General features: G+C 30.8%; 2 protein-coding genes across 9 annotated transcripts in view; both read right to left on the bottom strand.

Annotated features, from left to right (window-relative positions):
- The window catches only part of LOC111639646 (sodium/calcium exchanger 3-like), a 15362-nt gene extending 8100 nt beyond the window's left edge, over positions 1–7262 (bottom strand). Inside the window, exons 1-6 of one of the 8 annotated variants that reach the window (XM_023385549.1) lie at positions 7146–7262; positions 4167–4528; positions 3788–3914; positions 3323–3536; positions 1421–1488; positions 1073–1240 (exon numbers count right to left, since the gene is read on the bottom strand). In XM_023385549.1, coding sequence (XP_023241317.1) covers positions 1073–1240; positions 1421–1488; positions 3323–3536; positions 3788–3914; positions 4167–4522 — 933 coding nt within the window. In that variant the 5' untranslated portion in view covers positions 4523–4528; positions 7146–7262. Of the gene's footprint in view, positions 1–1072; positions 1241–1420; positions 1489–3322; positions 3537–3787; positions 3915–4166; positions 4529–5756; positions 5859–6302; positions 6363–7145 lie in introns of those variants that run through there. The other 7 variants (XM_023385552.1, XM_023385550.1, XM_023385557.1 and 4 more) reach the window with 7 other exon arrangements.
- Positions 7263–11503: 4241 nt separating this feature from the next.
- The window catches only part of LOC111639640, a 19920-nt gene continuing 18421 nt past the window's right edge, over positions 11504–13002 (bottom strand). The window contains exons 6-7 of the mRNA XM_023385540.1: positions 12892–12951; positions 11504–12822 (exon numbers count right to left, since the gene is read on the bottom strand). Of these exons, the coding sequence (XP_023241308.1) occupies positions 11781–12822; positions 12892–12951 (1102 nt within the window). The 3' untranslated portion in view covers positions 11504–11780. The remainder of the gene's footprint in view (positions 12823–12891; positions 12952–13002) is intronic.

Raw genomic sequence — 13002 nt, 5'->3', positions numbered from 1 at the left:
CTATATAATAATTTCCCTAATTGTATTAATATTTTAAATCGTTTGATTTTTTGTATGTTTTTTAATTGGTTGATGATTGATTCTATCAACTAATTTGTCGATTGTTTGATTATATTAACTTGATTCTTTAGATATCGAAAATTAAATAAATAACATTATGTTAATTTAAGCGTACAGAAACGTTGCTGTTGTTTCAGCAAAGATGTTATTTTCACTTTACCGAGTGCCTAGTAGGTAATTTGCAGATTACCTAGATAATCTGCACATTACATAGGTAATTTCAGAAATAGAACAATTTTAGCAACTTTAACGGATCACGCTAGTTAATCTTCAGATTAGCTAGGTAATCTGCAGATTAACGAGTTTCCGAGCTTTAGCGGTAACATCTACATTAATTTGGTCTGAAAGCGAAGATCGGACGAAGGTCTGGGTAATGTAGCTGGTTTATTTACAATGCTATGCATACAAATTATATCATTGTGTATAACTCATTTAAGAAAATTTTTTATAATTAAAAAAAATAATAAGCATTACAGTCAAGTATCCATACTTGGGACAATTTTCAAATTCTGAGCTAAAAACCACATATAAAAAATGAAAATAAATACGTGCAAATATTGGTCTCTAGCATTAGTTTTGTTAACACTAACTAAACATTTTATATCGCTATTGTATTAAAAAAAAATTTTTTTTTAGATGCCTCTTGTCCAAAGTTAGGATACTTCCCCTAAATTGAGACATTTGTTTCAGCTTTTGTACCATGTTAGTGTGGCTGTTATTTTATTTGGAACACTAATAAATATTTTAAAAATAAACTGAAAGCTATACGACATTGTAATGAAAATTAAACCAATTAAAATAGTCTTGATGTCACTCAATTAGCTAACTATACATCCACATTACAGATAACTTTATTTTATCTCAAGACAAATACATATTAGTGAAACTAATCGTAAATCATAAAAAGTCCTAAAATGCCCCTAGTAATGCTACCGTACTAAAACTGTACTTAACTAAATAATTCAATCGTAAGATATTTTTAACTAAAAATTAACTGTAATTTTGAAAGTACCTCTTTTAATTTATCGTTCAGCGTAGGCTTGGGTTTTTTACCACCTGTTATATTTCTAATTGCACCTACTCTATACCACATTCGTGAATGCTCTCTTTCCTCTACCAATCGTAATGCAGCCAAACAAGCAGCATCTTCGTCGGATAAACCAGGATATTTTCTAATTTCCTAAAAATTCCAATTTAAAAAAACTTAAAATATTTATAAATTTATTTTGTCTATAACTGTAAATAAAATTAGCAAATGAAATTAAATTTCTTAATAGAAATTTTAAGAGAAATTTTTGTATTAATATTTAATTTTTTGAATATGAAAATAATGATCTAAATTTACCTACAAAATTCTCACCTTAATAAAACTAGTTAAATTTTCTTTATTCAAATGGCCCCGAGGAAAATACGTCTTTAACAATATAGCTGAAAAAAATTATAAAAATATAAAAAAAACTTTAAGGTATCGTTTAAGTTATGTATTTCATAATTCTTTGAATTTAAAAATAATTTTATCAAAATATTTTTCATATAATACAGGATATCCGGGACGAATAAAAAACTTGTTGTAAATCAGTGCAAAACATGTATACAACAACTTGCTTTGCGATAGAAGATAGAACTTTCGAGATTATACGGGCATCACTAAACCTCTACATATGCGTCCTTTGTGTTGCAATAGATTAGGGGTGGCCAACCTGCGGCTCGCGAGCCACATGCGGCTCTTTGAAGGATTATCTGTGGCTCTCGATAAACGTACCCGAGTTCCCTTTTCATTTTTGTGTTATTATATTTTAAAAAATTATTATCGTTCCGTATGTGTTTCAAAATGTCTTTTAAATTACTAACAACAAATATGAAAGACTAAGTGCAACGTTGTAACAAATTTCATTTCCGTCCAAGTTAAGAATGATATGACTCATCGAAAACTGCGCGAACGAACATAAACAGTGGCGTAATCGTCCGTTATCGACCGACTCCAGACCGATTTTGAATTTGTAAACTGTCATTGCAACGGACAATTGACATTGTGCTCTGGAGGAAACAATTTGTATCACTCTTGCTACGGATATAATTTGTATTCTGGAATTTTTTGCATACCTTTTTAATACGTATTTAATTGCGGCTCGCGAAAAATTTCAAATTTTGAAAAATGGCTCGGACTATCAAGTAGCTTGGCCACCCTGGCAATAGATGTTCAGATGGTAGTTGACCTCCCATTAAATGTTTTCCGCCATCTGCGAAGTGACTTCCACGGGCAACAATGATCCTCCGACATAAATCCACTAAGTCTGCTACTTGTGTTTGATGTACAAAGTCTTTCAACACACACAGACATACACACGCACAAGAAAAAAATCAAGAGGGGTTAGAACTGCGAATCCAGGGCCCTTGTCATGAGTCCGCCACGTCTAGAATCTACTGTGTAGAAAACACTTGTCTAAATGACTCCTTAAATGTGTAACGCAATGGAAAGGATTCAATCATATTAGAAAAGAATTCGTCCGGTATCTGAGGAACAGCATAATTCTGTAGCACATCTAATTTGTAAGTAAACATTTCCAATAATAGTCTTGTCCATGAATAAGAATGGGCCGATGCACAGTGACCTCATCAAGCATTCACTTTAGGACTGTCTCGTTGGAGCTCTCTCATTACATGCGGATTCTCAGATCCACATATCTTGCAGTTATGTCTGTTAACCTGACCAGAAACGTGAAATATAGACTCATCGGTGAAAATTACTTTATTGAGAAATCGCGATCGCGAAACTTTGACAGAGACAAAGGTGTGGATTGAGGGATGATTTTTCTAAGTAGTCTACAAGAGTTCCTCTATCTTATTCCGGAAAAACAATTGTTGTTTTTCACTAATTTATAACAATTTCTTATTGATAATTTTCGTCCCGAACACTCTGTATACTTCAATCAAAACTTAAAATGGTTCATATTGAATCATTTAGGTATGAATCTAAAATATTAATCATTACCCCATTCTGAGATATTAAACGAAATAGACATCAACACACACACACACACATCCATGGAATTTTTTTGCTTTTTTTCTTTTTACTCTTTTAAGGTTCAGGAGATTTCAAAACGTGTAAATTTGCAAAAAACTCGGAGGGTCAAATTTGACACGATTCCAATACACAAACTTGTTATGTATACATAACATCCGGGAAAGTAATAAATAATCTCAGATTAAGTTAACTTATTTAAATACTATTAGAAAATTAAACAAATCTAATTAAACTTACTTCTTGAAGATTCTATTGCGAATTGACTCTCTTCTAATTTATGATGAGATTGAAAATATTTGTCTGCGCAATAGGCTAGAATAACTAACGTAGGGAAGAATAAAAATGTGATCTCAGCTTCCCAGACTTCTACAATCCCGGGACTAATGACCATAAGAACAAGTAATAACCAAATATACGCAAATATGCTAAAGAAGGCTGTAACTATGAATACCTATAAAACATTAATGAATTACCAGTTATTACAGCTTACAGGTTTTAAAAAAAATACAAACAATAGGATTAAGTACAAGCTAGCAACGCTATTTATAACATAAATATCATTAAAAAGTTTTTAAATTATTTTAAATTTGAACATTTTGTTGTTAGTATTATACTATTAAACTTCAAATTTAAAATGTATTTGTTTCTAACACATTATAGCTAAAATGTGGTATTTCTTTCTAAATTATTTTAAAATCTTACACTAATCATACGAATTCGTCTAGATTCTCCCGTTGGTATAGAAGTGATGCAAACTGCTGTAATAATAAGCAGATTAAATGCTGCCGAACCGACTATTGTACCTGGTCCCAAATCTCCAGCTTTAAATCTAAACATTTGAATTATTTTTTGAATTTTTTACATTATATAATTTATTATAAATTTAAGCAATTAATAATATATAATAAAATTCAATATTTTAATAAAAATATATATGTACGAGCATATAAAGAGACTATATAAATGGCTCCCAAAAACTGTCATGGAGGCAAAGCTTTAGGAAATGAGGAAAGCATCGCCAGATTCCGTAAACAAGACAATAGCGAGATATATAATATTTAAATTACCGTAACACACTTACTTGTTTCCTATTATCTCTACAATGGCTAATAAAATTTCGGGAGCACTTGATCCTAAAGCCATTAACGTTAAATTAGCTACAGTATCATTCCATATTTTGATTTCTAAAACTTCTGGTTTATTAGCATTTTCAGTCGCTAACACAACTCTCTTGGTTTTGCTTGTAATCGTTTCGATCGAACACATAAAAATGTCTGCGATAATTGTAACACCCAAAAAACAATAAATAAGTCCTACGATGTATAAGCAAGCTCTGGTTTCACGTGACCATGAGAATTCGTTGATTAATGGCAAATATACACCTTTATTCGAGCAAAAGTAATTGTTAAGATCAGGACAAGAACAATTATTTTCCATGTTTTACTGCAATGGTTTAAATATACGCTTTTAATTAGGTAATAATTCGCTATTAACAAATATATTTTACATTATTTTATACTATTAAAAACGTCTTTCTTAAAATAAAAGGCATATTATATGACTGGATGCAGTATTGATTTACTGCAAGATAAATCTGACAAGAAATCTATGATTAACAGTGGTTACATAGCTTCAAAATTGGATTATTTAAACTATAAAATTAAGCACAAGTTAATGTTAGTGTTAGTGTAGTACATATTTCCATTGACTTTATCAGCACCAAACCAAACCAAAAAAATTGAGTTTTTCTCCCATTCCTGTGATGTTTGTTGTTGTAACATATAGGATATTAAAGTTATATAAGGTTCTTTCCTTTTAGATGCCATTTATGTCATTCACACCGCGCAGACTATGCTTTAAAAGTAGAAACCGATGGGAAAGTCGAAAAAAACAGTTATCATGTTATTAAAAAACGAATAGATCTAAATATACATCGGTGCAACAGAGAGAAATTTAAACAAACGAATTACACAGCATGAAAAGATCTATTGTGTCGAAGATGACGTACAGCATTGTAATTATTTTCTGAGGCTAAAATGGACAAAGTTGGGGTGATGCGAATGAAATTATTATTTATATCTAATAATCTAAAAACTTTCATTCTTGACGGAAGCTTTATATATTTAGAAATATTACATGAATTATAATTTAATAAATAATTTAGAATCATCTGGAAGAAAAGAATCGAACTGGAGCGGGACGTGAACCCGCAACCTGTTTTTAGTTGCGCCACCCGGACCCGAAACTAGTCTTCTTATAATAGAACATCAATACTTATAAAATTACAAAAGATGCCTCACCCCGAGTCAGTTTTTTTCTTCCAGACGATTCTAAATTATTTATTTAATTATTTAAATTATAATTATTAATTTAGTTAAGAGATAGTGCTTAACGTCTACCTCTAGTAGCAAATTACTTAATAGTAATCATTAAATTAGCCTGATTATTTAAGGCGATCGTTTGGTTAGATTTCAAAGTACTTTTTCAAATAAAAGTTTTATCGTAGATTAATGTGAATCGTTATATATCATAGTAGGCCTATATTAAATTGATTCTCCGCAAGACAGTAAAGAAACCTAATTTAGTATTGATATTCATTTATATTAGTCAAGTTTATGACATTTTAAAAATTAAATCTGATATTATCAAAGTGAAATACAAATTTACCTACTTTACGATTTCGAAAGAGCAAAAGCATTTTAGAAATTCCATAAATTTTATCTCCAGAAACGATTAAAAGAGTATTAAAAAATACAGCAAACATGAGCGTAAAGAATTAAAATTTCGAACAGAAATGTTCTAACGTCGAGAAGTTAAGTTTTAAATAAAACAGATAAACCGTATTAAAAAAAAACAATTATTTTGTAAATTTTGAGAAATTTATTACACGCTAATATTTTTACAATTTTGTTATGATTTTCAACATATTTTTAATTTATGTAGAACGTTTACAATCGTTCTATATATATATAGATCGATTGTAAACGTTTCAGAGAATTGATAACCTGACGATGGCCTGTTGATGCGAATGAAATTATACATAAAGTAAAGTAAGTTCTCAGCAACATAAGGTATATGTGTTATAAATATATTAATGCCACTCTAATATTAATAATTCCATATTTAAAAATACAGTATATATAAGTTATTAATTAAATGGTATTTTATCATATAAAATCTAATTATTAGTATTAAAAAATTTCGAAATTATATTTACAGAAAAAGTTTCCATCTCTTTTTCTTTAAATTCCTTATTTAAAATTCATTCTATTTTTTCTCTAGTTTTTATTCAAAAATTAAGTTCAAAAAACTTTTTTAATTAATGGAACGTTTTTTAAAATTTAGTCATCATTACTACATTAAAATTATTTCCTCAAATATATCGAAATAAATATTAAAATTTTGAAAAATTAAAAGAAAAAATTAGTGTTTTTGTTTAATCTGTATTAAAATGTAGTAAATTTTATTAAAAATTTATAGTTATTTAGTGTCTTGCAATGAAGATAATATTGTTATTAAGGGAAGATGCCATCATAGCATGAAGAAACATGAGGTTCTGCACTTTTTACAAGTAAAAAACATTAATAAGTTATTTATTGTGACATCGTCACAATGCCGAGCTGCAATTTTTAATCATGTTTTTTTATTTATTTGATTTTAAAATATATGTTCTTCTCCTCAAATTAATAGTGTTTTGCCCCTGTACATCATACTTTCCTGTTAGCAATAGAGTCGTGCTGGTCATAAATTTAACACCTTTCAGATGAAATTACGGAAATAACACGACTTCCGGTTTGCATCGGAAGTTCGTATATAGTTTATTCGGGGTCTCCTGGCCCTAAGGTCTCCATAACTGGGGCCATATTCTGAGACGTCTCTCACAAGCCGGTCGCTTGTGAGAGACGAGAGACCAGAGACAGTGACCAGAATATGGCCCTGGTCTCGTCTTTCATCTATCTAACTCCGTTCTCGAGATTAAAGAACGACAGATGGACGACAGTAGAAATTTATAGATATACAATTTTTCGGATTTCAGCCCAATTATTTTAAATGTACTTACTTTTTATAATTTATCTCTTTTTCATGCGTTCACTGCTAGGAAGGAAGCAAACGGCTTTTCTGTTGCACTATTTTTAATGTGATTAAAATGAATATTGTTGTTATTATTATTATATTTCTATTATTATATCAGTAAACAAGTCATTAATATTGTATTATTTATTCCATTGTAGATAACTACTATTATAAATAAATAAATATCCAACTCCTGATTCCTGAAAATGTTCATATGGTTTAGGTTTTTGTAACTGTCTTGCAGGATTATTATCTTTTAGATTATTATTAGTGATGTAACGAATATTCGGTTACTATTCGGTATTCGGCCTATTTTTCACTATTCAGCCGAATACCGAATATTTAATCACTATTCGGCCGAATACCGAATACGTATAAACAGGAGTAAGAAATAACAAAAATACAGTAAATTAATCATTTTGGTATTTAGATTTAATGTTATCGGGTTAGTGTTGTTTGTTTATATTTATTTATAACTTGTAACATGCACAAAATAAAAAAGAAAATAATATTAGTCACATGTATTCACAATTTATAATTACAAAGATCAGCACACGTACACGTCTATCGTTGGAGAATCCTCGCACATCTGAGGGTCTGACCCTGCCTATCCTTCTTTTTAAGCGCTCGTCTTTGCTCTTCCCTTTCTCTTTCCTCTATCGCTCTAATCCATGTATGCCTGTGCATACATCATAATACGCGCTCACGATACTTTCGATTCGTCACTTTTCCGTCGTAGAGTTCCCATTTTACAATTACGTGACTCAGCCTGGTGATAACGGAGAAAAGAGACAGATAGGACGTCGATATAAGTCACAGTTATGATTTCACAGATTCGAGACAGCTTGATAGCCCGAACGGCCCCAGGCTTTCGCCCGTGCACGCTAAGTGACTTTCATTACAAGCATTTAGCTTTCCGAAGTCTATGACAACAATTGTTTGGCATTGACGGCCGCGAATTTCGTGCCAATAAGCTGCCTCGACTTGTTCGATTATGTTATCAACTCAATTTCATATTTATTTTCACATTTTCACTTCGCGGTCCTTCTCTGTTCTTTTTTCCGTTATTTACACGTGTAGGTCATTTCACTGTTATCCACATTTGATATTATCATTTATCACATACTGCCATGACGATCGTCTGTCCGCTACAACTGACAAGAATTAACGCGATTGGCGAAGCGTAGTGACAGCGGGCCAATAGAGAGCAGGATCCTTGCCATAATGCGGTTTGCGCGCCAATTTACGTACGTGCGTTAATCGAGCCGAATAGTTTGGCCGAATAGTCGAATATTCGGCCACGCTCCTGGCCGAATATTCGGTATTCGGCCTGAGGCCGAATATACTATTCGTTGCAACACTAATTATTATTAACTGCTTCTGAGCTGTTATTTTTATCTTCTGCTGCAGCCTCATTATGTTTTTTGAGCTTTGTAATTTCAGCTGTGATTTTTTATCACCGATTTCATTTTCAGGTGATTCTAATGGTTTGGTGCTTGTATATAACTTTCAGATGATACTTTGGTATGATCGAAACTTACTGCAGGGACAGATATAACACCAATGTTCTCTTCTAAAAATATTATTATTAATGTTAATAACTGTTTACATATTACCAATTAAAAATTCTTACATATATACCTGAAAGATTTGTAACACATTTTTCACACTTGATTCTTTCAGCAATTTCTACTGAAAAATTCAAGAAAAAATACTGGGAACTGTGTGCGCGCACGCGTGTTTGTTTTTCAAGTTTTTTTCTCCCAGTTAATGTATGTTGAAAGTCTTCGAATTTAAAATATAAAGAGCAAAAGGATGTAAATTTCTGAATGTAGAAAAGCCGATATTAAAATTTTTTTTATAAATATTTATTAATTGATAACGATTCTGTGTATTGATACTTTTTGAAATATCACCTGCATGAAATTTATTTCCAGAATCTCATCAAATGTAATCAATCCACTGTTTTAATATCCGTTTATATAAAGATAAACGATGAAATGTTATTTTCCTGCCTGCATCCGCTTTTTTCATTGTTTTTTCTTATGTAACTATTTACATAAGAAAACGGTACAATGAAGCACGCAACATTGTCGCCACAGTAGTGCTACAGTATCTGTTTTCTTCGCCCGCACAAACTTCTAGCAGCTCAAGCTTCGTCTTCAAGCTGGGAGCTGCCATTACCGGAAGAAGCCGTGGAAAAGACGAATTTTATATTTTCTGAACGTGAAACAAAATCTCGACCACAGCGCACCAAGAAAAAGATATGGTTACTAAAAAACTTTCGAAATTATAAATATATAACATAACTAGCTGTTACCCGCGACTTAGTCCGCGGAGGTTTTGCAAGCAAGCAAACCCCATTTACATTCAATATTTCAATAACCATAGTAATTGTTATATAACACCTACCGCTGAAGAGAATTGCTGAGAATCAAACGAACTATTTTCAATTTGATCAATTTTCTGGAACGTTTACAATCGTTCTATAATCGAACCAATATGCAATAACAAATTCGAATTTAAAACGGTTCGAACATTTNAAAAAATCTTGAATCTTTTGCATGTCTCGGAATTTCAAAGTGTCCCGAGTCGAAAAATTAAAAATTTGGGGAGGGTCATTTTCTGACCGAGTGCTACACTTTCCCTCTGTTATATACAAGAGCGGAAAAGTAAAAATTATTGAACACACATTTATATATTGACTGTGTCATTACTTTAAATGTAGAAACTTTTTTATTTAGCTAAAAAGACTCCTCTATCTTTATTTGAACTCTACTTATGAATTGAATCTTTTATTCTAAGGTCATGTGATGACATCAGAATTTCTTTTGGTAACAAGTCCGCCCCTGTCGGAGTCTGATAGCAAGGCAAAAGTCAGAGTTGGTAGATTTTTATGTGACTCCAAAGCCCTGAAAATAACTGACTTCAAACGTTTTTTTGCCACTTTATTATGGGCATTCCAAAGACTGTCTAGGCAACTCTCTTGTACTAAGGCAACAGGTAAAGGTAGTTTACCTGTTGAAAAATGCATTCCAATACATGCTTCTGGTCAGCCGACCAAATCTTAAGGATAGAGTTTGGTGCACGGCCCGTCCTCTACCAGAGACGTCCAAGTATTGTAAATTAAGGTATTTTACTTCATTTCTTTGTGGAGAACAGGCACATACCACCATGGTAGGAGTTCCTTATAATAGATGATGGCAGGGCTTGCAAAAAACTCAAATTTGGCACATGCATCTTCACTGGGCTCCTCCCTTATTAAAAAAAGTTTGATTGTCATATCATAGAAGAGCTTTTAGTTGAAAGTAATATCTCAAAAATTACAGGGTCTTTTGTACCAAAATGCATACCAGTAATGAAGTTGCATTCTGATGATATCACACTGCTAAGTCTCTTATCTGTACAGTTTTGTTACAAAAGTATAAACACAGTCTTAATTTAAAAAATAAAATAAAAGCCATAACTCCGATTTGGCATTAAGTAAATTTTTAACTTTAGATATCCTAAATCACATGTTAAAGTATCTTAATAATTCAGTAGTAATTTCAAAAAGATCATGCTTAATATTAATAAGATTTAGTTTATTTTTTAAAATGTGGATATTAGACAGCAAGAATAAGCAGAAAATCTGTATCAAGCACAACACGAACATTTAAAAATTCAAAGTAAATTTAACTTAATGGCAACTTAAATTTAAATTTTATGGCAAATTACACTTTAAAAAATTTATTCCGCATTGTATTCAAATTTATGAACTTTAACAACTTGTTTTGTTAACTGAAAAAATTTAGCAACAAGAGTTTTATAACAGCCGGGAAATTATACAAGGTTTTTAAAATAAAAACGCATGGTCATTAAAAATATAAAAAGTGCAAAAAGCTTAATTTTGAGCGTAGAGACGTAGAGGAGAGTATATATATATACACACACTATGTTAATAACAAATTAAATCTTCATTAAGTCCTACCCATCTCGAGATACATGACCTCTATCTCTTCACCCACTCGACCTTTCACCACCAAACTTTTATAGCATCAATGCCCACATATACAAGTCACCATGCCAAATTTCGTTTTTTAATCTTTACCCCATCCTAAAATATTAAGCGAAGTAGACACCAACACACACACGAAATTTTTTGCTTTTTTTTACTTTTTTAGATTTAGGTGGTCTCAAAACGTGGAGATTTGCAAAAAACTCCGAGGGTCAAATTTGATACGATTTCTATACTTTCCCTTGTTGTATGTACAGTACATAAACAGCCGAAAAAGTAAATTAAGGTAAAAACAAAAAATTCAATTTCTTAGTCAAATTAAAACTTTATTATATTCATTTTTCGGAAATAAAAGTATACAAACAAGCAACAAGAAGTATACAACAAATATTAAATGCAAACTTTAAAGTTCGATTCTTTCGTTAGGAAGTTTGAAAATAAAAAAAAAATTTAAAAGATTTAAAAATAATTTCGTTATTTCTTTTACTAAAATCCACATGAAAATTAACTCTTGTGTCGTAAAGTTAACTTTTTTTAAAATTAATGTTCATCTTAAATTAAATAACGTCTGTATATAAAATCCCATTGAACAGGGAAAGCTTCAATTACAAAATTTTATAAGATTTAAAAAAACAATTTTGTAATTAGATATAATTTATTACAAACTTCACTAAACACATCAGAATTGTTGGCATAAAAATGAGCCGTCGTTGATATAGTAATTCTATTTTCAGGTGTAATCGCTAAGGGAGAAAAATTTACTCTAATTATATATCGACAACATTTTTCGAAAACTATTGCAGATGGAGATATATTTACTTCACCTGTAGGTCCGCAATATGAATATATTGATGTTAAGCAAGCTTCTTTTTCTTCTTTTATTTGATAAATTTTAACGGCAACCAAAAGCGTATTTTCATTAGCATTATGATGTATGGGAAGATACAGTTTAACCAGAAAACACTTTGCATGAACTGATAAATCGCAAAAGAACATATGGCTGTCAGTCAGTAATCTTTCCTCGTTTATAAAAAAATCACGATGGTTATGATAGTGAAATAAATTTATGTAATTATCCATTGTTCTTTTCTTCGTGTCAGTACAGATATTAGTTATGGACGAAGTATCAGAAGGATTATTAAAATAGTTCTTAATTTCCTTTACTTCTGTTTCGTTCAAAATATTTTTCACGAAAACTTTTTCTAATTCATCCAACGTCATACATAAAAATCTGATATGAGGTAGAAAAGGTTTCATTTCTTGTCTAATGAGATCAGAATCGGGAAGGAAGCCATTATTCAAAACTCTCATTCGAGCCCATAGATATAATCCAGTAAATATAGATAATTCAGATAAAGTAATGTAGATAGGACACGTTACAAATCTTTCAACTGTTCTCTTTCCAGAATGAATAAATTCTTCTCCTACAATATGATAATGAGTATATTGTCGAAATTGTCTCCAACAATAAAATTCTAATTCAGCATCTCTAAAATTTACAGCGGAATCATAAACTTTGGTAGAGAATTCAGTGCCTGTTGTCATAATATGACGTTTCGAATTTTCCTCTAAATGCTTAATTTTATATCTTCTGCCAATTTTATACATTTCAAATGCTTCATGAAATGATCGGGGATGTACCTCTACTCTTTCTAGGCCTATATACCTATAAATATATAAAATTTTATTTTATTTTATTATTCAATTTTAAAAAAGTTTATTATACATTTTATACATTTCAAATGCTTCTTGAAATGATCGGGGATGTACCTGTACTCTTTCTAGGCTTATATACCTATAAATATATAAATTTAGTTTAATTTTAATATTCAATTTAAAAAAAGTT

The sequence above is a fragment of the Centruroides sculpturatus genome, unplaced genomic scaffold (assembly GCF_000671375.1).
Source record: "Centruroides sculpturatus isolate CEXI.00-Female unplaced genomic scaffold, Cexi_2.0 scaffold1179, whole genome shotgun sequence".
NCBI lineage: Eukaryota > Metazoa > Arthropoda > Arachnida > Scorpiones > Buthidae > Centruroides > Centruroides sculpturatus.
The sequence above is the reverse complement of the archived record's forward strand: the minus strand, read 5'-3'. Positions and strand labels throughout refer to the sequence as shown.